Source organism: Anopheles funestus, chromosome X, assembly GCF_943734845.2.
Source record: "Anopheles funestus chromosome X, idAnoFuneDA-416_04, whole genome shotgun sequence".
NCBI lineage: Eukaryota > Metazoa > Arthropoda > Insecta > Diptera > Culicidae > Anopheles > Anopheles funestus.
The window spans coordinates 7,918,708-7,942,404 of NC_064597.1; the positions used below are offsets into that span (position 1 = coordinate 7,918,708).

Genomic DNA, 23,697 nt, shown 5'->3' on the forward strand with positions numbered 1-23,697 from the left:
GGCTGTCCAAGAAGAAAATGTAGCCATTGGTGCCATCTACCGACCACAGGTTAAAGATTGGCGATTCGTTGGATACCGACCGAGTTATAGGCAAAAGTTGGTGCAAAGATGAGGAAAATTTTCATTTTTTTTTTGAATTTTTTGATTTTTTTATTATTTTTCACTCTTTTTTATTTCAAGCATTATTAGAGTGAAAAGAAACTCATTGCAACCAATTGGGATTAAAATAAAACAATTTTATTTTTTTTGCAAAATTTCTCAAAAAAATCGTAAGGGGTAAGCCTTATGAAATTTTCGAGTGGAAAATTTTTTTGAAATTTTTTTCTGATTTTTTATTCCTTTTTTAATTTAAAGCATTATTTGAGTGAAAAGAAACTTATTGCAACAAATTCGCAGTCATGTGGACCAGCGCTGTTTATCACACACACCACCGGGCCGCCCCTTTTCATTTTTATTCAATTCGTTTCTAATTTTCTTTGCGTAGCATCGACATTCAGTAGTGTCAGCTACTGGGCGCCTCCATATAGTTTCTTCAACCACCAGGCGCCTCCATCACCAGAACTTACCTTAGTTCGTTCTTTCGTTTACCAAAAGTGAGAAGAAAAAAAAAACGTTGCTCGTTATTCTAGTGTTTAACATATGATAATGGTAAATAAGTATATTGTTTTATTCAACCATAACACGAATCATCGGTGGTAAAATACACACATTTATGTATATATAATATTATGCACTTTCCTATGTTCAAATTATTGTTGGATAGAGTCGGATGTCAGATTTTTTGTGATTTATGTTCATCTTCCTTCATTTGCTTTTGCATAAACATTTCTCGCAACCCGTTGCACGCACAATCGATTCCATCTTGTTACCAAATTGTCGGTTTTTTTAATTAATATGCTTATCTGAAAGTTTTTTTTTGTTTAACTATTTTCTGATTGCTGTTTGATTTGTTATTTATCGTTATAGTTTTCTTAATAACTTGGTTTTCCTTTGCATTCAAAATATCTTTTAGCATCTCTGTTAATAGCTGTCTGTGTTTTGCAAAACCGTGTTTTTCATTATGTTATATGACGTGTTTGACCGGTTGTTTGTTGACAGTTTCATACTAGTTTTGATTTGCTTCAAAAATGTGTTTTTACGATTTTGCAGCGCGGAGGTTTTCTTTTACAAATGAGTGTCCCTTTTTGTTATGTGTGTTTGTGTTTTTTTTTTGCTCTTTTCTTTTTACCTTTGATATACATCGTAATCACATAGAGTTTGCAAATGTAGGTTATCAACAATCAGTAGATATAGCCTTTACCACTTGCTCATTGAAGGTTTTGCTTCGGTTTCGTTTATCTCTTCCGTTTCACTAGTATAAGTATATATATATATGCTTTGTTGTACAATGATGTGTCATTTTTTTCAAGTTTTGTAAACATTCATCAACTAGTTTATTGTATAGATCTTAACGCTAAATGTAACAACAATCAGTTTACGCGTTGAGAGGAAACGCTGGTTAATGTACTAGGAAAACCCTTTGAATCAAAAAAATATACCCTTTTTAAGATGTTAACAGTAAATTCTTAAAAATATTTTGTTCTGTTCCGTCGTTTTTAGCCTTTTCTCATGTCATACGATTTTTTTTCCATTACGCACACTGCTCCTTCACTAGGTATACTATTAACATTTAGTGAAATGTTACACGCGTGTGTGTGTGTTTTTTTTCTCTCTGCTGCACTTCAACTTTTTCATTTAATTATTTCCTGTTCATGCGGTTTTTTTGCGTTCTTATTACGTTTGTGTTTTCTCACCCCGACTCCATATTCGTTACTGCAAACAGTATACAAAAACCTTTTCTTAAGCGGTTCGAATAAATGAACGCATTTTGGGTTTTAGGTTACGGAAATTCGGAACAGTACGGTTTTGATATAACTTTTCCATTCAGCTTTTATATATTGTCACGATTGATGAAACTTTGCTCAATAGTTTCAGATTGTTACTATCTGCGTATGGTGTGGCTCTGCTTATAGCGGTGCGGATATAATGATTCTAACCTCCTCCCCCCGTTACATGCAGCTATTCACTAACGCATCACTGTAGGCGAGGGTTCTTTTTTGTCGGTGGTTTCTTTGGACGCAAACTACAAAATTTAAGTAGACGTTTGCTCCTGTTTGATTCTGGTAGTTTACTTATTATCAGTTAGGTTGCCGAAAATTAAAATTAATGTATCTTAAAATGATGGAATTTGATATTAAAAAAATAAATGAAAAAATAATTTTGACATTTGAAAAAAGTAAACAAAAATAGTAAAATGTCAAAAAGGCATTGTCAGTATCATTTCAGTATCACATGATATGACAAACAAAGTGTTCAACTCGCGCGTATAAACACGCGAGAAATGTTAACTGGAACTAAGTGTCAAATGTCAAAATAATGAGCGTTACTATTGTAGCTTTTCTACCAGTGCGATACGTACGAACTAAAAACGATTGCCTGCTGTATGTAACTGGCTCTTTTTTTTTGGTTGTTGTCATATCAAGGCAGGGATCTGGATCAAGGGAAGATTCTGGAAGGTTAGAAAATTTGGTGGAAGAATGGTTTTGCATACAGTGCAATATTTTCATGTCCGATATGTTAGCTATAATAAACCTTTGAGATATGTTGCGTAAAAATCTAGTAAGAACAAAGTGATCGAAATCCGTTTTATCAACACGTATATGAAATGTGCTCTAGTGTGATTGTGTTTGCAAAACCTGCTTGCATCCTGCTAGTGCTGCAGCAGCATTACACCGTACCGTACAGTCACCGTTTTGCCCGTTATATATGCTCCGACCTAAAACGAGCTTACAAAGAGCGATATCAAATCAGTTTTACACACTATCGTTTAACAACCACAACGTTTTTGTGCTCGCGTAATACGCGCGTATTTTTTTTTTGTTTTTTGGTGGGAGGATTTTGCTGCTAACTATGTCACGATTGTCGGATAAGATGTACTCTTACGTTTAATCACATCCAATGAATGAAGTAAAACGGTATATTAAAGTTAGTTTTCTGTGCAAACGCTGCTATGAGTTTTTGAACAAATTTTGTCGTCGTTTTTCTTTTTTTTGTTGTTGCTGTTGCGTGTTAGTTAGGTGGCCATTTGCCATGCTAGTTAGATGTAACCTTTCCTTTTCTTTTTTTTGCACGTTAACTTTACACGCCATTTTGTGTTTTTTTTGTTTAACCGCCCCACAGCTGACGACAGCTATAGAATGGTCGCGACATAATTGGCATCAATTCTGAGCGTTACGCATTTTTAGGCTTCATTTGCGCCCTGATCTAAGATCGAATTTCTTTTACACATAGAAAAAAACCTGTTTTCTTTAAGTATTGATTTACACAGTATATACGGTTCTGGTTACCTATCTCTACCATCTCATCTCTATTCGATCCAGAAGTGACGTTACTCTTGCTGTCAGATGACGTAAAACGAACGAAAGGTAGATAGAAGGATTTGTTTTAGCTGTTTGTTTCTTTACCTTGGCAAGCTTTTAACTATCATTCGCATCTCAGTGTACAGTAACGGTGGGTGAGAGCTTTGCATTTGTTCGCTTTCCTATACTCTAGCAGGTGTAAACTAATGGCGGAGGTAAAGATAGAACGATGTAGTAGTGTGAATAACGCAATGACATCCTGCGCCAAAACCGACTGGCAGGATACGGTAGAGATAGGTACACAAAACCTTCTCTCTCTTTCTCTCTCTCTCTCTCTCTTTCTTGTATCGCTCTCCCATACGACTATATCTTTCACTTGATTACATACAATTGTTAGACACTTACAAGTATATCGCTAGTCTATAAGTAAACGCTGTAGATGTAAACATCTCACGTCTAGTGACGCACACTAAGATTCACGTGCCTGGGAATGAGGTGGGCAAAATTGCTCTCTGGAATCCGTACTCTTAAACACCGGTGGATCGAATGTTACAGTATCGCAGTTTCATTGTTGCTTTAGTCTCACGTAACCCGTTTTTTTTTGGCGAATGTACTAATAAAACCAAAAATCCTGCTGTATTGCGCGGTTCACTACAAAACTACCTTGGCATATATACCTTGGCACAGTGGGAAAGAAAAATTTACTTCCAAAATAAAAAAAAAAGGTCAAAAACGCAAACAAACCGAACCGGTGTACGGAATGGGAGTTACTTAGGTGCTTATTTTAGTAATATATTATAGTTTTTTTTTTCTGTGTGTGTGTGTGTGTACACATACAGGACATTTCTGGAAGGCGATCGGCTAGAAATAGCTAGAAAAATGGTCACACAATAACACAATAACATGTTACGGGGAAAAAATTGGTTTGTTTTGGGGGGGGGGGGGAGGGGGGAAATGTTACGGCAGAGATGTTTTGCACAATATTACGATGCTAGTATACTTAGAACGGCACGGTTCACGCTGTTGACTTGTTGGACACCGCGTGTATTGCTATAAGTGTGTGAGTTTGTAGAAAAAATTGTGAACGAAAACAGCAAATACTCTAAAGATACACAAACGTACGAACATGCTTTGTTTTTTTTTGTTTGTTTGTTTGTTTAGTATTCCGTTTAGCCTAGTAAAACTTGTCACGATATCGGTAGATGTCAAAAAGGCTATACTAACATTGGTGGGATTGGTTAATGTTAATTGTACGGCGTACACGGCGCACCCAACGACGTTCTGCGTCGCACGGTCGCACATGGTTTTGACAGCAAAAAACCCGTTTGACGCACCCAGTGTGCAACGTTACGCTACGTTACGTCGTCCTTCTGTAAGACGCTCCCTCATTCACTCTAACTCTCTCAATCTTCCTGCATTGTGTGTGTGTGTGTGTGTGTTTAAGTATGTGTGTGTGTGTGTGTGTTGTATTTTTGTTTTCTTCGGTGGGCATTGACACGACGCCTGCTGTACTGAACCACGGGTGCAAAAGGAAATAACGCCCGGTCCCGGTTCCGTTCCGTCCAGTAGCGTGCGACGGTAGCTTAGTGTATAAATCTTGTTAAGTAAATCCAGTAGTAGCCAAGCCAAGTTGGGAGCAGTGGGTTGTTCGGCTTTACTTTACAAACAGATCCTTCAGGGTCGAGCAGAGCGAGGAATCGCACGCGTCGTTCGAATCTTCGTCCTCGTCCGCCTTACCGAACCAGCTGGAGGTGGACGACTTTTTGCCACCGGTTCGGCCACCCGCACCATCCTTACCGCCGCCGGAGGCGGACGATTTTTTGCCCGACGACGACGACGATGACGAGGACGAGGAGCCGGTGATGAAGTTTTCGATCGCGTGTCCAATCATGCGGGCGTCCACGATCGCACTTCGGCCGTCCCATTTCAGCTTGTTCAGCGGTGATCGGGACTCCTTCGGTTTCGGCTTCGGTTCATCCTTGTGGGCCGGTTCCTTGTCCCGCAGCTTGTCGAACGTTTCGCGCGCGAACGTGACGGTGGCGCTCGGTGATTTGGCCGATGATTTGCGGCGTGCCATCGGCTGGTGCCGCTTGATGAACCAGCCGGACTCGACGAACGATTTTTCGGTGTCGGTTGCACCACTACCACCACCACCACCACCACCACTGCCAGAGAGTGTACCGCCCCCTGTGGCGAGCTGCTTGATATTCTGGTAGAGCGAAATGTCAAAACTGTTCGAGCGATTCTTCTGGAGATTGCTTTTCGGCTGGTCGCCGCCGCCACCACCACCGGCAGCCGAGGTGCCCGCGGTCGGACTTTTGGCGGCGGATCGAAGCGGAAATGCGTGGGAAGCTAGGGGGCTAGGGTGCTCTTTCTCGCCACATCGATTAATCTCTGTCGCAGACGAGGCTAGAGACGATAAGAGAGATATGAGATCAGTGTTGGTGCACACGATACCCATCTTCGTTTTCGGCTTAAAGGACGCGTCGGTGCCTGGTGTCGGTGCGGCAGGTGTTGCGATGCTGCTCGTGCTGACCGGCATTAGCGGGGCGCACGGCGATATCGGCATCTCCGAGGCGCGCCGGAACGACTGTATCGGGGGCAACGCGGTACCGACGAAGTCCGAGTAGCGCCGGTTGGTGTAGCGCATCGGCGAGCTGGAACCGGTGCCGGCCTCGTCGAGCGTTTGCACTTCGCACACACGCTCGTTGCTCGTGTTCCACAGCTTCATGCGCGCTTTTCTAGCCTGTACTATATCATCCATAATATCTAACTGTAAATTGTGTATACTACCTCTGTGGTCCGTCGATGGCGGCGGTCCAATATTGCTTTCGCGTCGGGAGCTTGCGTTCGAACTGTTGTTCGCCGAATGAGAGGAAAGAGCAAAAAACAAATTGAAAGAAAAAAGAGAGAAAGAGAAAGAAGGAATACATGCAGATAGTGAGTGAATAAATTGAAGAAAAAAAAGAAAAAAACATTACCTAACCTAAAAACAAACATCAACCGCTAGAACGAAAGCTGTTGGCTGACCAAGGGGTGGTAAATGTTGGCTATAATTTTGTTAGCAAATGGGCACCACTCGTCCAGAACTAACCAATGCAAACTTAATTAATGCTTTACCACCAACGCCACCAGCTGAGTGTAAATTGAGCATGAAACGCCACGAGACGAGTGGAACTGTTCAAACAGAAAATTCGTACTAACAGGTGAACATTTTACCTCTGTTTATAGAACTTATATGTTACCAGATTTTATACATCTTCAAGTGGAATATTAATTGTTAAATTTCTTTTTTTTTGGCAATTAAACACAAAATTTCTATAAAAAAAAGTTTGTTGCTTGTTGAAGTTCTTTGTTTCTTTACTTCCAATGGAGGCGCCTGGTGGTTGGTAATGGGCTGGTCAAGAGGTATGTAGTAGAGATGTGCACACTGAGTAAGAGTGAGTGAGTGAGTTTAATCTTGCATAGGGGTTAATGGTTTCAACTCAGCATAAAGAGTTTTTATGACTCTTTTACTTACTCCATTACGTTTTTACTCCCTCACTCTCTCTGCCGATTAATGACTCACTCCTTGTCATTTTTACTCACTCACTCTATGTGCCGACTAATGACTCACTCACAGTATCTCATAGTGTGATTTAAATCCAAAAAGAGTAACAAAACACTTACTCGCTCTTATTGCGTGAGTTGAAACGCAAAAGAGTGAGTCGACACAGAGAGTGAGTGAGTAAAAACCCCGAGGAGTGAGTCATTAGTCGGCAGAGAGAGAGAGAGAGTGAGTGAGTAAAAACCTCGAGGAGTGAGTCATTAGTCGACAGAGAGAGAGAGAGTGAGTGAGTAAAAACGCAAAGAAGAGTAATTAAAGGATTAGTTTTGAGTAATATTTTTATGACTCTTAAAAGAGTGAGTAAAAGATTCAAATCCTTATAACCACTCTTTCACTCTGTTTCAACTCTCTGAAAAGAGTGAGTATTCTCACTTTGTTAATTAACAGCAAAAAAAATGTCAAGCAATATTCGAATCGATGGTTGTGAGAGAGATGTTTTAGGTTAAAAGAAGAGTTGGGAGAATGATTAGTTCGTCCACTTACCGCTGGCCAGCAGGTAGCGCTGCAATAGACTCCCTGCGATTCCGGCCGAATAGCGTGGGCGGAACGCGGCTGATCGTGACCACCGAATGGCGTCGGCCACCCGGTTGCGGTGCTGGTGTGCTGTAGAGCGTGGCCAGGAAGGCCTGTTCGCGGGGCGACGGACCGGACCCTTCACCGCCCCGCTCCGACAGGCGCCGCACCTGGCTGGCAGTGATGCCGCTGGTGCAGGGTGGTGTGGGTAGCGAGTGTTTGCGCGTTTCGCGCCATGGGGACAGCAAGTACGGGTTTTCGGGCGATTCGATGTCCAGACTTTGGCGCTGGGACGATTGATTGCTTGTTTCCTCCTCCTTTTCATTGTTTTCCGACTCCTCGACGACGATCAGCGGTTCCTGACCGCCCTGGCTGTACGACGGCGTGTGGGACGACCTTCTCAGCCGGAAGAACGTATCTAGGGCAGGAGGAAAAGGAATAACAAACAATAGAAAATCGTGCATGTGTGCGCTAAACACTTGCTGTATGCAAGGTGAGCTACGGGATAGTAATGGACCGCACGGTACAGAACGTTGCTGCTGACAGACATTATAGCAGCGGCAATTCTGAACTGTCGGTATTACTAAGCTAAAACGGAAAAATGTGAAGCTCATACAGGGATGTTAGATGTTAGAACAACTGCAAGTACAATTGTCAGCACAGCACCAATACGCTTGTATCAGTGAAGTACAAACTCGAGCGTATAAACGAGTTTGACAGCTCGACATTTTGACAGCTGCTTGACATTAGTATTGCCGCTGCTAAGTGCTTCAATTGTACTGTCATTTAAGGTTTGTTTACATAGTTGATTCAGTTGTTCTAGTATCTAAAAACTACCACTGTAATGAAGAGCAAGCAAAATTAGCTTTATAATAGCTATAAAAAGAAAGCTACGATTGTGAATAAAAAAAAAACAAAACAAAAACACCATTTACGCCTATTTCGCTTCCCTCAAGCAAATCACGTACAGCCATAAACCCTACAAAGGTTTTTGTTGTTGTTTTGTTTACGCTTATTTTTCATTTTAAGCGATGCGAAATGCGTGTTTGTATGTGTGCTGTGCCTCTAAAAAACATATTTCGAAGCGAGGCGTAAACTGATTTGGGATGCTTCCGGTGTATAGTAAGGCAAGCGTGTGAAATTGAAATGTTTTTTTTTTATGGAAGGTGTCTGACAAACCAAAAAAAACCTGCAAAATGTGATTGAAAAGCAGTTTGCTGTGACGCACTACTACTACTACTGCTACTACTTTGTCTACTACTAGCTTGTGATGGTTTGTTCTAAAATAAAAATAAAAAAACAAAACTCCAGTACGGTAGTGTTCTAGAGCTAATTATCGTATCAAGACAGGCGGTGACAAGTAGCCAACAAATGGTTTTGCAAAATGGAGACGCAAAAATGGTTGTGTCTTAATTTCGGCTTCCAGATCCTGGCAGTTACTATGCGTGCGGCAAGTAAGTGAAGGGTGGAGCAGTGGGTGGGTGTGGGTGGGTGAGATACCTAAAAGGTAGGATTCGGTGCGAGAGATTCCACTAAGACGCGTTCTCTTTTCCGGTCTTTTAGTGTTAGCGAAAGCTACAGTTTCCTACCGTTCTTTTTTTTGTTTAAACTGCTTTAGCACCCATAAGTTACCAACACACGCAAACATGAACTTGTGAACTTGTGGGCAGATATATGCGCACATACATGTCTCTCTGTATCCTCTTTACGTGTGTGTGTGTGCGTTTGTGTGTGTGTTTGTGTGTCTGTCAGTGGGGGTTTCGCTCAAGGGTTCGCACTTCCTTTTGCGTGTTTGCTCGCCTGAGCATCCTTTTCGGGAAGGAACACTCTCGGGGCACGAGCGATTCCTTCCATTCACCGTTACGGGTAAGAAGATGGGGACGGACTGTTGACGAAATAAAAATGGGGACGATAAATATTGGGTTCACGGTCATACATTCATGTTTGTGTCCGTGGTATACCGTGGCATAAGATGTGTAAGAAGAGGGACAAACAAACAGTAAGAAAGAAAGGAGAAGAAAAAAGAATAGACACACACGAGAATTCATAACCACTTTAGTTAATTAGCAAAAAAAAACCCCTTGTGGGCAGTTGCAGACTTGTGAGTGGTTTTTTTTTTATAGCAAATTGTACAAGATGTCAAATTGGTTTATGGTATAACCGCATACGTTGAAGTTTCTTTTATATCCATACTTATGGAACTTATTCGGCTATTTTGGGTGAGTTTCTTCTTCTTTTTTTTTTAAAGCAAATGTGTTACTTACCCATGTTTAATGTCTGAAAAGTAGTCGTCAACGAGGAAGAGAGATACTTTTTGCACCCCAACACTGGTACTTAGCAATCTGTTTGCTGGCGAGTTCTAGACGTAAAAAGGTGCCTCACGTCGAATTCGTTTCGTAATTGATCGGTGAATCCGGAAGATCTGGCATGAAGAAAAAGGGAACCGAATAAGTTTTTTTTTGCAGATAAGAGCTCGTTTAAGTTAAAGTGAGGAGCTTCCATATAGTAACTACGCCACTCTTGGAAGCATTTTATATAACCCAGCACCATGGTGTGTTTACTTGTCAATCAGTTTGTCAACATAAAGCAAATTTACATTCCACAACTGGTGGAATTCAATTGCCCCTGAAGCGGGAGGTGTGTCCTTGGTGTGTGTGTTTTTTTGTGTTGGATTCGATTTAAAACTCATTTTCCTTTTTGAGTTTTTGACACTCTCGTCTATAATAACTCGTCCATTGACCCTTTTTTTGGGTAGGTTGTACAACAGTTAGTACATTGTTGTTTTTTTTTTTGAAAAACGACACTATTTGAAGGAACAGGAAGGATGTATCTGATTTTTAAAAAAGGGGCTAATTTCACGCACGAGTAATAATCACACACTAACGTCACAAAATATCAATTATTCATTGTGAATGTGTGGGTTTGTAGCGAGAAGAAAAAAAACTGGACGAAAAAAAGCCTGAAGCACGAACAATTACGCTTCGCCCTGTACGAGATTTAATTATGTCACCAATCCCTTTGTGGGAGTGTATTTCTGCCACTGGCACTATGGTAATGAACTGTGCAGGCATGCGTGTACTAAAAACGATTCACTATGTGCGTAATTTTTGAAAACTTCTTCCTCGTGAGGATGTTTTTCTTCTTCTTCTTCTTCTTCTTCTCTTCTTTAAAGGTGCGTTATCTGTTGGCAGTGCCGTTTGTGAGTGTTTCAATTATTCACGATTTAGTAGTATACATATAAGTATATTCCTGTATACATATAGATGTGCTATAATGTTTTTTTTTTCTTCTCTAATTCCACCCTCTGCTCTTTCTACTTTGTGAGACTAGATATACGGCCATATTTGTACGTAGCACATGATTTTTTTATCACGAACTAACTTTCGTTCCCTTTTTTTTGTTTTATCTCTGTTTGTTTCGTCACATGCACGGTATGAACGGGTTTTTTGGTGAAAAATTGTTGTTTTAACACTGCTTACTGTTTTCGCTTTCTTCTTCGCTCGTGTTGCGTTTAATTTGCCTTCACAAACTTCGTGTCCCAACTGGAACCGTCTGTCACATTTTCAGCACTGACCAGCAGCTCCGTACGACATGGTGTCCCGGGTATCGGTTTGTGGCCCTATTATCTGCCGCCCTTCGGTAACCACAGACTGAACTTTTCACGCTGGAACGCTGGAACAATCGATACCCCTAATGCTTTGATTTTCCCGACGCGACGCGTCCTGTCGGCCAGCGTCTCTATTCGCGAAAACCTAAGCGCCACACTGCATCCAAATTTTCAGTTTGCGTCGATGAAGCAACACCTTTCTGGGGGAGCAGATGTTCCACGGGAGAGTATCCGAGATTTTGGAGAAGATATGTGGCAGACAGTCTCTTCTGCGCTTTGTCGGACAGCTTCGCTCCGCTCCGTGAGATGAGATGCTCTCGTGTAAACTAACACAACATCTTAGGAGGGGGAGAAGCGGGGGGAGGGGGGGGGCGAACGCTGCTCTGAAGAAGTTAAAGACGGAAGGAATAGCGGAGTAAGGATATAATGGGTGATGGGGAAGAAGTGCTTGAGCTTGAGCGGAAAATGTAATATAAGGAAGGGGGTAAGTTACAACATTGACTAACGACATGTTGTCTTTTGTGCCTTTGAAAGCTTAATATTAAATGTAATGTAAAGTCAACCACCCTCACCTCCCTCCCCCCCCCCCTTTAAAAAAGCCTTTAAAAAAATTCGTCTAAGGATGACGAATTAATGCATAACAATTTATCTTCTATTCTGGCAATCTTTCCCTAATAGATGAACGGAACATTTGCTATTATGTTATATAAATTTGATTTCTTTTTTTTCACCTTAATAAAATACATATCATATTTGTGTGGAAAAGTAGTTAACTACAGCCTTTCCTGACAGCACTGCTTTGGTGTGGTTCCGCGTACATCAACATGTTATGAAATGGTTTTAACTAAGGGAAACACTGCGCAGGACCCTTTTTGTAGGAGTTGTAGACCAGTATAAAGTGACAGGGATAAAAATGGTACGAAAATAATGTTGAAATGAAATCGTTCTTAAGGATTATTTGATATTATTTTTAATTTTACTGCAAGTAAATAATAAAGAAAAAAACAATGATATTTTATCTGCTATATTAAGTAATTTTAAAATTATACTAAATATATTGTTATTTTTATTTGAATTTATTATATTTTTTATTTCTCTACTTACTGAAAAAAAGAAACAATAAAGTAAGGTACAAAATAGATAAAGCTCTAAATTTATGCAACTTCTAACCGTTCTTAGTTTGTCGAATAGTTCAATCGTTTAAAGAAAGATGGCGAACCATAATGAAACGCAAAATTAAACTATACGACTATTAGTAATTCATCATTATTCAGGGTAGTATCAGACTTTTTGAAACGAGATAAAGGATAAATGGCAACTACTTCAGGGATATCCTTTGTTATATTTACAGATATTAAGAGTTGCTCCTCTTCATAGCAAAGATGGCATTATAGCAGTTTTAGTTCTACAATATCTTCAAGGTTATGTCGGATAGAATAGCCCACCATCTGGTGCCAAGTGTCTGCGCCATGGAGAATGTACTCTACTCTCCCTTGCCTTACCTTAGAAGAGGCCGTTTAAATCTCTGGGTTTTGGATTCGTTGAGGAGCATCTTTTTTATAGCAGTTTTTGTTCTACAATATCTTCAAGGTTTTGTAGGATAGTATAGCCAACCATCTGGTGCCAAGGGTCTGCACCATGGAGGATGTACTCTACTCTTCCTTACCTTACCCTAGAAGAGACCGTTCAAATCTCTGGGTTTTGGATTCGTTGAGGAGCATCTTTTTTATAGCAGTTTTTGTTCTACAATATCTTCAAGGTTTTGTAGGATAGAATAGCCAACCATCTGGTGCCAAGGGTCTGCACCATGGAGGATATACTCTACTCTTCCTTACCTTACCCTAGAAGAGACCGTTCAAATCTCTGGGTTTTGGATTCGTTGAGGAGCATCTTTTTTATAGCAGTTTTTGTTCTACAATATCTTCAAGGTTTTGTAGGATAGAATAGCCAACCATCTGGTGCCAAGGGTCTGCACCATGGAGGATGTACTCTACTCTTCCTTACCTTACCCTAGAAGAGACCGTTCAAATCTCTGGGTTTTGGATTCGTTGAGGAGCATCTTTTTTATAGCAGTTTTTGTTCTACAATATCTTCAAGGTTTTGTAGGATAGAATAGCCAACCATCTGGTGCCAAGGGTCTGCACCATGGAGGATGTACTCTACTCTTCCTTACCTTACCCTAGAAGAGACCGTTCAAATCTCTGGGTTTTGGATTCGTTGAGGAGCATCTTTTTTATAGCAGTTTTTGTTCTCCAATATCTTCAAGGTTATGTCGGATAGAATAGCCAACCATGTGGTGCCAAGTGTCTGCGCCATGGAGGATGTAGTCTACTCTTCCTTACCTTACCCTAGAAGAGGCCGTTCAAATCTCTGGGTTTGGATTTGTTGAGGAATATCTTTTTTCATTCCAAATCCTACAGAAACTTCATCACTCGAAGTTGAGGATGGAAATATAAAACTCTTTTTTTATTATCCTTATACGGGTAAGGTTATAATGCCGAAAAAAGACAAATTTATTGGAGTTGATGGGTCCCAAGTTAAATAAAGAAGTAAAATTAAAAGCAAAAGTGAAAGAGGCCCGGTCTTATTTTTTTGTCACTAACTTGTTTATTTATTTTTGTTTTTCTTCCACCAGAAACAAGCAACAAACAACGATCAAAACAGCCGCCGCAAAGTGCGTGTTGTGCGTTGTTGCGCCAACATACGAAAAAGGATAATTATACCGTAAAGGGTAAATGGTTTTTGTTTTTTTTTTGGTTGTTTTGTTGAATTATTATTATTTTCTACATATTTGATTTATATGTTATTGTAGTTTGCAGTTGTTGCAAGAAAGCATTTGAAAACTAAGTTGATACTAAGAGACGCTATACCATTCTAAAATTATCATTTAGCCAGTTGTGCCGTTCGCACTTTGTTTATCGTTCAACCCCCTTGCAAGGGGGTTTCCAAGGGAGAAGGGGGCGGGAAAACGGTGCTTCCGATCTTGGTTTTTCTTATTGTTCTGTTGTACAGTTTCCAAACAGGAAAGCAGAATAAAGAGTAGAAGTAAATTCCCTGCAAATATTCTGAACGGGAGTAATGTTTGGTTGTGTTTGTGCCTCTGTGTGTGTGTGTATGTGGGACAATGTGTGTGTGTGTTTTTTTTTTTTACAAAGTTACAAGAATACAAACGTAGCAAGCGAAACGGGATAAGGGTACAAACACGAAACACGTTATGGTCCAGAACATAGTTGTCCTTGGAAAAGTCCCACCAACACTGGCCCCCACACGTGTACAGTTGGGTTTCAATTTAAAGAAAAAAAAAACCACGAAAAAACCCTCATCTCTTCCAAAGCGCTATTTGCTAGGCCATCCTCCCTCTCTCTCTCTCTAATGCCCGTCCGTCTAAACACACGCGCGGACAGTTCGCTGTATAGATCGAAGACTGTTGTTTAACCGTGTTTTGCTAGGTTAGGTTCGGTTGAGCCGTCCTTCTACTATTATTATCCTGGTTCGCTAAATATTGCTTCAATAGTAGTGAAATAAAAACTAAAAAAGATTCGTTGATACAGTCGCTCCAACGTTCGTGGTCGTGAAAGGTACCTGAACCTGTGCCTATCGTCTGCTGTATCGTTTGGAGAGAGAGAGAGAGAGAGCAAAGAGTTGTACATCCTGCGAGCACACCTGGGACAGTTAAACCCTGAGCCGGTGTACGCCGGTGCGTGTAGATTTAAAAAGTTTTGTGCAAAACCCACTTTACTACTGCTGCTGCTGCTCTCCTGCTCGCGTGTGTACATAAAAAAACATCATGTTTAGGTATTTGCGGTACCCCATACCGGTCCGGTGCCGGAGCAGCTTCTCCAGGTGAGCGCCAGATGAGACGAACATCCGGTCCAACAAAACCAAAAAAAAACCACAATCTGAACCGTATTATGTAAATATTATCCTTAATCATGCATCAATCCTTTTAGGGCGCCGGTATCAGCGGTAATCTAGACGTTCTGTTCGCCGTCCTCCTCCTGCTCGGTTAGCAGCAGCGGCCGATTATCACTGAGCGTACCACCGGCAAAGCTGCCCGGTGCCGCACCCGGTGTTGTTGGGGCCGATTTCGACATCCAGCAGTAGCGGCTGCGTCCACGGTTCAGGAAGCTACTGGCCGCGCTAGACATCGAGGCTGGGCTGCGCAGATGCCGGCCGGTCGTACCCGGTCCCATGAAGCTTTGGGTGAAGGAGATTGGTATGTACATGCCCTTGCTTCCACCCGGCTGGGTGTTCGGTTTCGACCACAGCTTCGTACGGCGCCCGATCAGTGACGAGGGTCGTCTGTAGCTCGATTGTCCCGCCAGCCGTTGGTCTGACACGGTACCACCGGGTCGAGGTTGTGTCGTTGCATCATCACCGTACGGCTGTCCGTCGCTCTGTTCCGTCCCGGTCGGGTCGGCAACCGGCCCGTCCGTACCATCGCTATGCAGCAGCCGTATCTGCTCCAGCAGTTCACGCACCTCCGCCGTCGGGCTAGTCGCTCTCGGCGGTGAACTGGACGCGTCCAGATTCACCAGACTGGAGACGTTCGAGCCGACACTCGATACACCGCACGAGTTGCGCATACGGGCATCATGTTTCCGCACCACATCCGTGTGCAGGATCGAATCATCACTGTCCGTTGTTGGGAGCGTCGATAGACGCGCCCCCTCACGATTGCCGTGCAGATTCACGTGGCAACAGGTTTCCAAACTTTTGTGCAGTCCGCTCAAATTCTTCGCCTGATAGATGCGCCTATCGTTCGGTGTGCCGGCCGTGATGTCACCCATCGAGCAGCAGAGTTTGCACACGGGCGTGTTTCGCTGCTGGTCGAAGTTTGCTTGCAGCATGTGAAGATCACAGTTTTCGCTGGTACCATCGAGCCGACCGGTGTAACGGTTTGCCGGATGTATGCTATTGCTATTGTGCGCCTGCGGGCTACCGTCGAACGGTGGACCGGGTAGTGAGGTGAAGGATTCCGTCGAACCAGCCACAGCAGAGTGCACCAGCCCGGAGGTATCGTTGTTCGGTGCTGAGGTGTTACCGCTGCCGGTGCGGTGACCGTTATCGCTTGCCATCGGCTGTTGGCTTGGTCCGTGGTCCATGTAATTGGTCTTGCGCGGATGATAGCTACCGGCACCCCGTTCACTCTCGGGACACTCCATTAAGGACACATTGTTACTGCTTATGCTAGTGTGATTGATTGTAGAGGTAACAAGAGTGCCATCGATCGGACCCGTCTCGTCACGCTGTTGCTCCCGTGAGAGTATGCATTGCTGTTGCTGCTGCTGCTGATGCAGATGATGATGGTCGAGTAGCGAATCATCGTCCCGCTGGTAGCTGGCTTGACTACGCGAACCCGGCACCTGCCCTGCCTGAACACCACCGGACGTGCGGTCGAACGCGGTAAGGCATACCTGCTGCGATGCGGACCGTGGCATCAGATAGTTCCGGAACGACATCGTCAGATCGGGACTGGCAGCGCGCGAATACGGCGGAGGTACTAGAGTGTTTGCCTCGTTGGCATTGCAGATAAAGCTGGAGCTGAGTGAATCAACCGTGCTCGTGCCGGATATCGAACCGACCGGCTGTACGATATAGTTCCGGAAGTACTGCACCATCAGATAGTTCGCACCATTACCCTTGCCCGGATCGGTGTAGCTAAACACCAACGGATAAAGGTCGGGTTTTGATGCAACCTGCAAAAAGCACACAAACAAGCGTGTTGAGTGAGAAACTCTTTCTGAGTGGAATGGAAACGAAGGAACGGTGTGGTTTTACCTCGGTGTATGGTGGTGGTGCATGTATGTGGAACGAGTTGCACCGGCTGTACTGTGGTGGAGCGTAACAGGAACCGGCCGAATCACCCTCCGACTGTGAGTGGCGTGCGGACGTATCCCAACCGCACAGTTGGCGCCTTTTCTTCCACAGCGAGCACGTACAGAGCAGTGCCAGTACGATGGCCAGCACGAAGCACCAGAAGTACCAATGGTTCACAAACAGCAGGCTCAGCACGTGATCGTTGTTTGCCAGCGGTACGCGCGGTGCACCAGGCGGTGCGTACAGATAGCAGCAACCCTGGGCGCAACATTCCTTCGGTGGAAGACATGTTTGGCCACCCTCACACAGTGCCAATGATGATCCAACCGCCTAGAGAGCAGAAGAAGAGTGGGAAGTGGGAAACGGAACCATCAATCTCAACCTGTGTCGCTTTATTTACAAACAGGACATGCACAACATGCGTTGGAACGAAAGTGGTCCTATTATTTTGTCGCGTAATTCACACATTAAGAAAGGAGCGTATTGACAAACCGATGTGCGCGTGTACACTCTGGTACACCATTATTGATCGAAAATACGCTGCTGGCGGTGTGATATTTTAATCCAAACACAACACTCACTAATATCGAAAGCAAAACGCGAGCAATATAAACGAAAATACTACACCAAACAAAAAAAACACAAAAAGCGAAAGCAAAGAGGAAAGACTACAAATAGCAATATCGTACTGGTTTGACTAGCGCGATGATTCCATAGATAAGCAGCAGGATGAGCATCCCATCGTGGACCAAGTGTACGGCCGCTGACATAATATGGGTAGCGCTGGCACCACTGGCCAGTGTTTTTTTTTTTTTTGCAAGGTTGCAGCGTGTGGTTCGACCTGTACACTGGCTACACGCTGGGTTCAGGCCGTCCGTATACCTCCGGGAATGGGAACACAAGCCAGCTCTACATCGATGCGAGGATTGCCACCTATTTTCCGCTACGTGTCAGACAGCACACGTCCCTCTTTCCGGATGACGAATGCTGCTGCTCGGCTGAATCACCGTAACTCCGCACTGTAACCGTACTTAGGAAGAACGACCGTACGCTAAATCGACGCTTGACAATAAATTATCGCACATCGCTGAACAGGTTTGCACACGGGTTGGTTGATGCCACGGTCTAACAACTATGGTCGAATTTTTAAGAAACCACTATTACTGCAAACGCGGAATAGGCCCGTTCCTGATACATGACATGACAAACACTTGCACTAGGAGAGCAAGGAAAACATACACACTTTGTCCTTTTTTTTGTTGTTTTTTTTAACTGCGCTTGCGCTGTTCCCCCGCGACATTAGATATTAAATCCTTGCCACTAGTAGAGCACGGGAACCCGAATTCGCTTACGTACTTTGCGGTGTCCTTTCTCTCTGTATTCCGTGCGCTTGTGTGCGTGAATCAATGTGCAATCGCATCCGCTTACAATTACTTGCAGTTTAGAGAAGGACATCAATGGAACCTGGAAGCGATTCATGCCGGAAACGTGGTCAGCGCCTACTGAGTTAGTTTTAATGCTTTAAAATTCTAGTATAACTTTGAAAATATTTAAAATATTTAGATTAAATATGGAAAAAAGGTGATATTTTTCTAATAAACGCAAAGCAATGTATGTAACATTGTAATTTTTTTTAAACCATTTACTAGTTGTTAGAATTTATAATTCCCTCCGCACCTTAGAAGTTCTTAGTAATCGGATGCTCGAAATAGTAACGCTTTTCACGGAACAAATTACGCGCTATCACGTTGTAATCGTCGTCACTCGTAATGTACGGTCCCTTCTCCAGTTCCAGCGCGAGCAGCCGAATCTTTTCACTGTTCTCGCGGCAAAACATGTTCGCCAGATGCACATCTTGGGCGGCATGCCGCAACCCGATACAGTACGACCGGGAGGCACGCGACGCACTGGCCGTCATCGCGTAAATTAACGTCGCCACGTTCGCCAACCGGGCCAGCTCGATGTGCCGCTCGATTACATCCACACCGTGCCGCGACAGTATGCACTCGGTGGCCAGCTTTAGCCGGACAATCGAATGCTCGATCCAGTGTGCGGCCGGTTCGAGTGAAGGATGAAAGTATTGCTGCAGATTGGCAAACTTTTTCGGGTTTTCGATCGACGTTTTTTCGAACAGCTTCGACAGCACGTACGAAGGGTTCATTGCCGGATTGCGATCTTTTTTAATCGTTTCGTACGTGTGCATCTGTGTGTGAAAGGAAGGAAGAGAAACAAAGAGAAGATAGTAAAGGAAAGGGAATTTTACAGATTAATACAACAAATTCTTACACCAGCGTACTGGAGCCCGGTCAGCGCAATGAATAGATTGACGGAATCGACCGATTCGTCACCAACGAACATCTTCAGCGCATCGTTAAACAGTTCCTCAAACGTGCACTCTTTGTTTAATGCCTGCGGACCTAGGAGCTGTAACGGCAGCATGGAAAGATTAAGCAAACTGCCCGTCGTAAAGACCTTTGTTATTGCTGCCTCCATCTCTACGTCCTGATTTTCAAAATCATCCATCAAGCTAGCGGTCATGTAGATTAAGCTTTCGGAAGCATAAATTATGCTTGCCATGCGAGCCAGCTGCTGCCGTACGATTTCAATATCTCTGAAAGCAGCAGAACAGAAAAAAAACACGATAAAATATTAGAAAGTGCCTTTTTACAACGTATCAAATGTTAAAAAAAATTTCCATACATCATATCACCGGTGGACGTTTTCGAATTGATGCAAAAATCGGTTAGCGAATTCAATACTTTCTTCAGCAGTGCCACCCGCACGACGCTCGACTGTACGCGGACGGCTGAGAGAAACTTCGACAGCACCGTCGCACCATCGGTTTCCCTCCCGACCAGATGCGTCTCGGGTACCTCCACGTGGTTGAGCTCGATCGTTACCCGCGCTAAACCTCCGGTGCCAAGGTCGGATTGTGATATCCGGACGCCGGGTGCATTCGTGTCAATCAGAAAGGCAGCAAACGTACCATCCTCTTTGCTAAGCTTTTGCATACTTTTCGTCGATGCGATTACGAGCAACAGACCGGGCACGGTTTCTTCGTTCCGTAGAAATATCTTGGTCCCGCTCAGTGTCCAGTTGCCGCTGGCAAAATCCAACGATGCGACCGTACTGAACATCGTTTGCCGGGAGCTGTCTAACTCGTACAGTGCGCTAGCCGCAATCATTTCACCGCTGCACAGCTTCGACAGGTAAAGGTCCTTCGATACATCGGTGCCGTACTGTGCAATCAGCTTTACGATTGCATTATGCTCAAGCGTAATCATCGCCTTCGAACGATTGTCCGCAAGAAGTTCATTAACAAATGCTAGCTCCGTCTCGATGAATTGATTTCCACCGTATTCCAGCGGTCCTTGCAGTCCGTAAAGCTCATTGCTGGCTGCGCCTGATTGTTTGTTACCGCTTTGCATTATCCGTTCCAGGTCGTCCTTTTGCTTCGTAAGCCGAGCCTGCTCTTCTCGGTTGAGTGATTCAGGAAAGGAAAGCAGTTCCGTATCCACCGTACCAACAAACATGGATTTCATGAAAGGATTTTTCTTTGGCAGTCGCACATGTGCCGGCTTCGATAGATTGATATTGATGGCACTCGACCCCGTGTCGGAATCGGCCGGTTCCTGCGAAGCAACCGTAGAGTGACGTACGAAGCAAGTTCTTGCAAAGGAACGTCCCAATGGACGGCACGCTCTTCTCAGCAGCATTGCCGTGTGTGTTCTAGCAAAGGGATTGTAAAACCAACAGTAAACAGTTTATTAACAATGCTGCATAATTGCAAAAAAACAACAACGTTTTCGTAACAACACGGGCTGGAGCTCACTGTGATGTTACGCATTTGACGTTTATGCAAACAATCTATTTTGACAGCTCACCGATTGATTTGACAGTTGTGCAGCATAAAAATAACAAGTGGTAAATTGCACCAAAGACGAAAATCTTCTGTAATCAACAAGCTTTTTTGTTGAAGGCAAACGTAATTTAATTAATGTAAATTAATGTAATTTAATTTAAAAAATCAAACCATTGCATATCGTCCTCAAGGGTGAAAAATCATTCTGAAGTGTCCAGCATTGTATGTTGCTATTATTGTGCCACTGAATTGAACCTGGATGTAACGAGTGTACAAAGAAATTTTGAAACAAATTACGCTATATTTCATGTAATGCTTTGTAATAGGAAAGGAATGGAAATTTTGCGTTCAAGTGTTTATCAAATTTCAGCTTATTTGTAATTGTAATAAACCGTGCAGCTAGTGATATGTAAACGAATGCTACATAAAAATCAACACAACATTTTTTTGTTTTGATTTTTGAAACAGCTGAGTGTCCTTTGGCTGGAAACAAAGTAATTGTTTATATAAAATTTTCCTACCATCAATTTATGTCTTTTAGTTTATTTGGTAATGTCTTCTTCTTGTGAAGTTACATATTGGGATGGAAATAAAACTGAGTTGCTCGTAAAACATCAGTAGGCCGGGCAAATCGATAAAATTCGCACAAATTTTGACAGTACCATCTAGAATTTCGAAAGCTATTTGCGAACTCGGAACTGTTGCTGCTCTTCTCGTATCGTCGTAGTACACTAGCGCTGGGTTTTTTTCTATTGGTTCTAGAATTTACTTTGTATCGTATCGTTTCACACAACACGTAAGGTGTAAGTAAAGTTTTACAGCAAAATTCAGTATATTTCCCCTTCTTTCAGTGCAGTCGAAGGGATACAGATTATTTGCGACCGGAAATCACCCAGCGAATTCTGCGGCATTGAGTGATTGAGCGGAACAAAATGGCTTGGCGTTCCAAGGGATTAAATAATGCGGATCTTATCCGACAGCTGCAAGGTAAGTAAACCTCGGTGTTTAGTAGAATTTCTTTTTCACAAAGTACAAACTCTTCGCCAGAGTATAACATCATCAAATCGGAAGCCGTCGCGCAGGCAATGCTAGCCACCGACCGGAAGCATTACGTACCGGAAAACCTGCATCCGTACACGGATGCACCGCAACGGATCGGACACGGGGCCACTATTAGTGCGCCGCATATGGTAATGTATTCGTCGGTTCGCGGGTGGTATGATGTTTCTTTTGTCTAATGTCACGTCTCGTTACAGCACGCTCATGCACTGGAGCTGTTGCAGCCGTACCTGAAACACAACAGCAAGGTGTTGGACGTTGGTTCCGGGTCGGGCTATTTAACCGCTTGCTTTGCCCGCTTCATACACCGGGAACCGTCGGCTACCGGGTACGCTGTCGGTATCGAGCATCATCCGCGGCTGGTCGAGCTGGGCCGCAAAAACATTGGACAGGATGATCAATCGCTGATCGATACTGGGAAGCTTATACTCGTTGGTAATGTTTAGCATCGCGAACTCGAAAATAATGTAGATTTTCTAATAATTTTTTAAAAACAAATGGTCCTCCCCCCCCCCATTACAGAGGGTGACGGTCGGCAAGGATGGAAGGAACATGCACCGTACGATTGCATTCATGTGGGAGCAGCTGCACCTGAAACACCTCAAGAGGTAAGAGCACCATGAACATTTTTTTTGCGAGAGCTTTTAATCATTTTATTTTATTTTTACAGCTAATCAACCAGCTAAAACCGGGTGGCCGATTGATTGTGCCGGTCGGTCCAGAAGGCAGCACACAGTATCTCGAACAGATCGACAAAGCTTTGGATGGGCAGATCACCAACACGAAGCTGATGGGTGTGATGTACGTCCCATTAACGGATCTGCACAAATGATGCTGCAATGGGCGGCAACTGTACTACCTGGCGGTAAGACTGGTGGCTATAATTATAATTATTTTTCTCGGTTACACTATCGTAAAGACCTATTTCATAGTATGAACAGCTTCAAATCAGCTTAATCGAATAAAATTTGTTACGTGTTAGTTTGAAACGTGGTTTCACTTTTCGGCTTTTATTTGTTATTATAATTAAATCAACTGTTTAGTATTAATAGTCCCAAGTAACAGCAATACAGATAGTAGTCGGGACTGTGATAGAAACCTAAACCCATACAAACAGGTGACACGTTCCGTTTTTTCCACTGTTTTCTATCGGTTATCGCTTTTTAATATCATTCCCAGTATGTTTTGTTTTTGTTTTTCTGCCTAATCGTGCGCCAAAATTGACAAAAAACGATTAATGTTTAATGCACACGATTGCACACGAAATTCGAAACGAGATTCGAATGGTTTTTTTTACGACGCTTTATGCCTTTGTGCACAACTGTTTGTGAAGCTCTCACTATAATACGGGGTTAAGGATAAGTGTACGTTTAACATTTCCTTTCGCTACGTGTTTTTCGTTTAATTTTACCGATATGTTTTGTAAATGTAACTTCATCCGTTCTCTAAACCTGATTTTGTCTGGTTTGTGAAAAACAAATACGATATGGATATAGATAATTTCCCTCTTGTCCTTATGCTTTCACCGTACACAAATTGGCAGTGATTTTTTTTGGATGGCCCCTCACCTACTAAGGGCAATCTAATTTTAAGTGTCTTAATTAATATTCGCTCATTTCCCTCACTCGTTTTTCCCCCGCCATCGTTAACGGACGTATACATGGCAAGCATTTATTGGATCGTCTATTTTTGGGGTTTCGTTTCGTCAAACAAATGTATCCCTCTTGCACTAATATTTCACTCGTTCAGTGCCTGTGTAGCTTCAAAACGGAAAAGCAGCAGTACGCGGGATGGTTCGATGGTAAAACTATGTTTTGCAAAACAATATTCG

The 23,697-nt window shown here is 43.1% G+C and overlaps 4 protein-coding genes across 6 annotated transcripts; 1 reads left to right on the forward strand and 3 right to left on the reverse strand.

The window, feature by feature from the left end:
* Positions 1-620: 620 nt before the first annotated feature.
* Positions 621-11,400, reverse strand: LOC125767686 (uncharacterized). 2 transcript variants are annotated; one of them, XM_049434523.1, is made up of 5 exons: positions 10,998-11,399; positions 9,783-9,940; positions 7,489-7,936; positions 6,192-6,253; positions 621-5,807 (listed from the first exon to the last, which is right to left on the reverse strand). In XM_049434523.1, the coding sequence occupies exons 2-5, from the start codon at positions 9,784-9,786 to the stop codon at positions 5,053-5,055; spliced, it is 1,269 nt and encodes a 422-aa protein (XP_049290480.1). In that variant the 5' UTR covers positions 9,787-9,940; positions 10,998-11,399; the 3' UTR covers positions 621-5,052. The 2 variants fall into 2 exon arrangements, with proteins under 2 accessions (XP_049290480.1, XP_049290472.1); XM_049434515.1 differs by having other exon boundaries at positions 621-6,253; positions 10,998-11,400.
* A 2,803-nt stretch (positions 11,401-14,203) lies between these two features.
* LOC125767665 (uncharacterized) lies at positions 14,204-17,724 on the reverse strand. The gene is made up of 3 exons (XM_049434477.1): positions 17,635-17,724; positions 16,907-17,275; positions 14,204-16,824 (listed from the first exon to the last, which is right to left on the reverse strand). The coding sequence occupies exons 1-3, from the start codon at positions 17,713-17,715 to the stop codon at positions 15,097-15,099; spliced, it is 2,178 nt and encodes a 725-aa protein (XP_049290434.1). The 5' UTR covers positions 17,716-17,724; the 3' UTR covers positions 14,204-15,096.
* Positions 17,725-17,730: 6 nt separating this feature from the next.
* On the reverse strand, positions 17,731-20,810 carry LOC125767675 (complex I assembly factor ACAD9, mitochondrial). Its single transcript, XM_049434504.1, has 3 exons — positions 19,646-20,810; positions 19,232-19,556; positions 17,731-19,148 (listed from the first exon to the last, which is right to left on the reverse strand). Exons 1-3 carry the CDS (start codon positions 20,659-20,661, stop codon positions 18,624-18,626), a joined length of 1,866 nt encoding a protein of 621 aa, XP_049290461.1. The 5' UTR covers positions 20,662-20,810; the 3' UTR covers positions 17,731-18,623.
* Positions 20,811-21,243: 433 nt separating this feature from the next.
* LOC125767757 (protein-L-isoaspartate(D-aspartate) O-methyltransferase) lies at positions 21,244-22,855 on the forward strand. Of its 2 annotated transcripts, none has more exons than XM_049434639.1 (6): positions 21,244-21,579; positions 21,659-21,794; positions 21,855-21,997; positions 22,064-22,301; positions 22,389-22,474; positions 22,537-22,855. In XM_049434639.1, the coding sequence occupies exons 2-6, from the start codon at positions 21,740-21,742 to the stop codon at positions 22,696-22,698; spliced, it is 684 nt and encodes a 227-aa protein (XP_049290596.1). In that variant the 5' UTR covers positions 21,244-21,579; positions 21,659-21,739; the 3' UTR covers positions 22,699-22,855. The 2 variants fall into 2 exon arrangements, with proteins under 2 accessions (XP_049290596.1, XP_049290604.1); XM_049434647.1 differs by having other exon boundaries at positions 21,664-21,794.
* The last annotated feature ends 842 nt before the right edge of the window (positions 22,856-23,697 follow it).

What these genes read in the sequence shown, in the direction of transcription:
- LOC125767686 (XM_049434515.1), bottom strand. An exon ending in GCGCTACCTGCTGGCCAGCG is followed by an intron (nt 6,254 to 7,488) that starts GTAAGTGGACGA and finishes GGCGAACAACAG; the next exon opens with TTCGAACGCAAGCTCCCGAC.
- LOC125767665 (XM_049434477.1), bottom strand. Translation starts at nt 17,715, where the DNA reads ATGTCAGCGGCCGTACACTTGGTCCACGATGGGATGCTCATCCTGCTG. An exon ending in TCATCGCGCTAGTCAAACCA is followed by an intron (nt 17,276 to 17,634) that starts GTACGATATTGC and finishes TCTGCTCTCTAG; the next exon opens with GCGGTTGGATCATCATTGGC. An exon ending in CACCACCACCATACACCGAG is followed by an intron (nt 16,825 to 16,906) that starts GTAAAACCACAC and finishes TGCTTTTTGCAG; the next exon opens with GTTGCATCAAAACCCGACCT.
- LOC125767675 (XM_049434504.1), bottom strand. Translation starts at nt 20,661, where the DNA reads ATGCTGCTGAGAAGAGCGTGCCGTCCATTGGGACGTTCCTTTGCAAGA. An exon ending in ACGTCCACCGGTGATATGAT is followed by an intron (nt 19,557 to 19,645) that starts GTATGGAAATTT and finishes TGCTGCTTTCAG; the next exon opens with AGATATTGAAATCGTACGGC. An exon ending in CCGGGCTCCAGTACGCTGGT is followed by an intron (nt 19,149 to 19,231) that starts GTAAGAATTTGT and finishes TTTCACACACAG; the next exon opens with ATGCACACGTACGAAACGAT.
- LOC125767757 (XM_049434639.1), top strand. Translation starts at nt 21,740, where the DNA reads ATGGCTTGGCGTTCCAAGGGATTAAATAATGCGGATCTTATCCGACAG. An exon ending in CTATTAGTGCGCCGCATATG is followed by an intron (nt 21,998 to 22,063) that starts GTAATGTATTCG and finishes GTCTCGTTACAG; the next exon opens with CACGCTCATGCACTGGAGCT. An exon ending in CACCTGAAACACCTCAAGAG is followed by an intron (nt 22,475 to 22,536) that starts GTAAGAGCACCA and finishes TTATTTTTACAG; the next exon opens with CTAATCAACCAGCTAAAACC.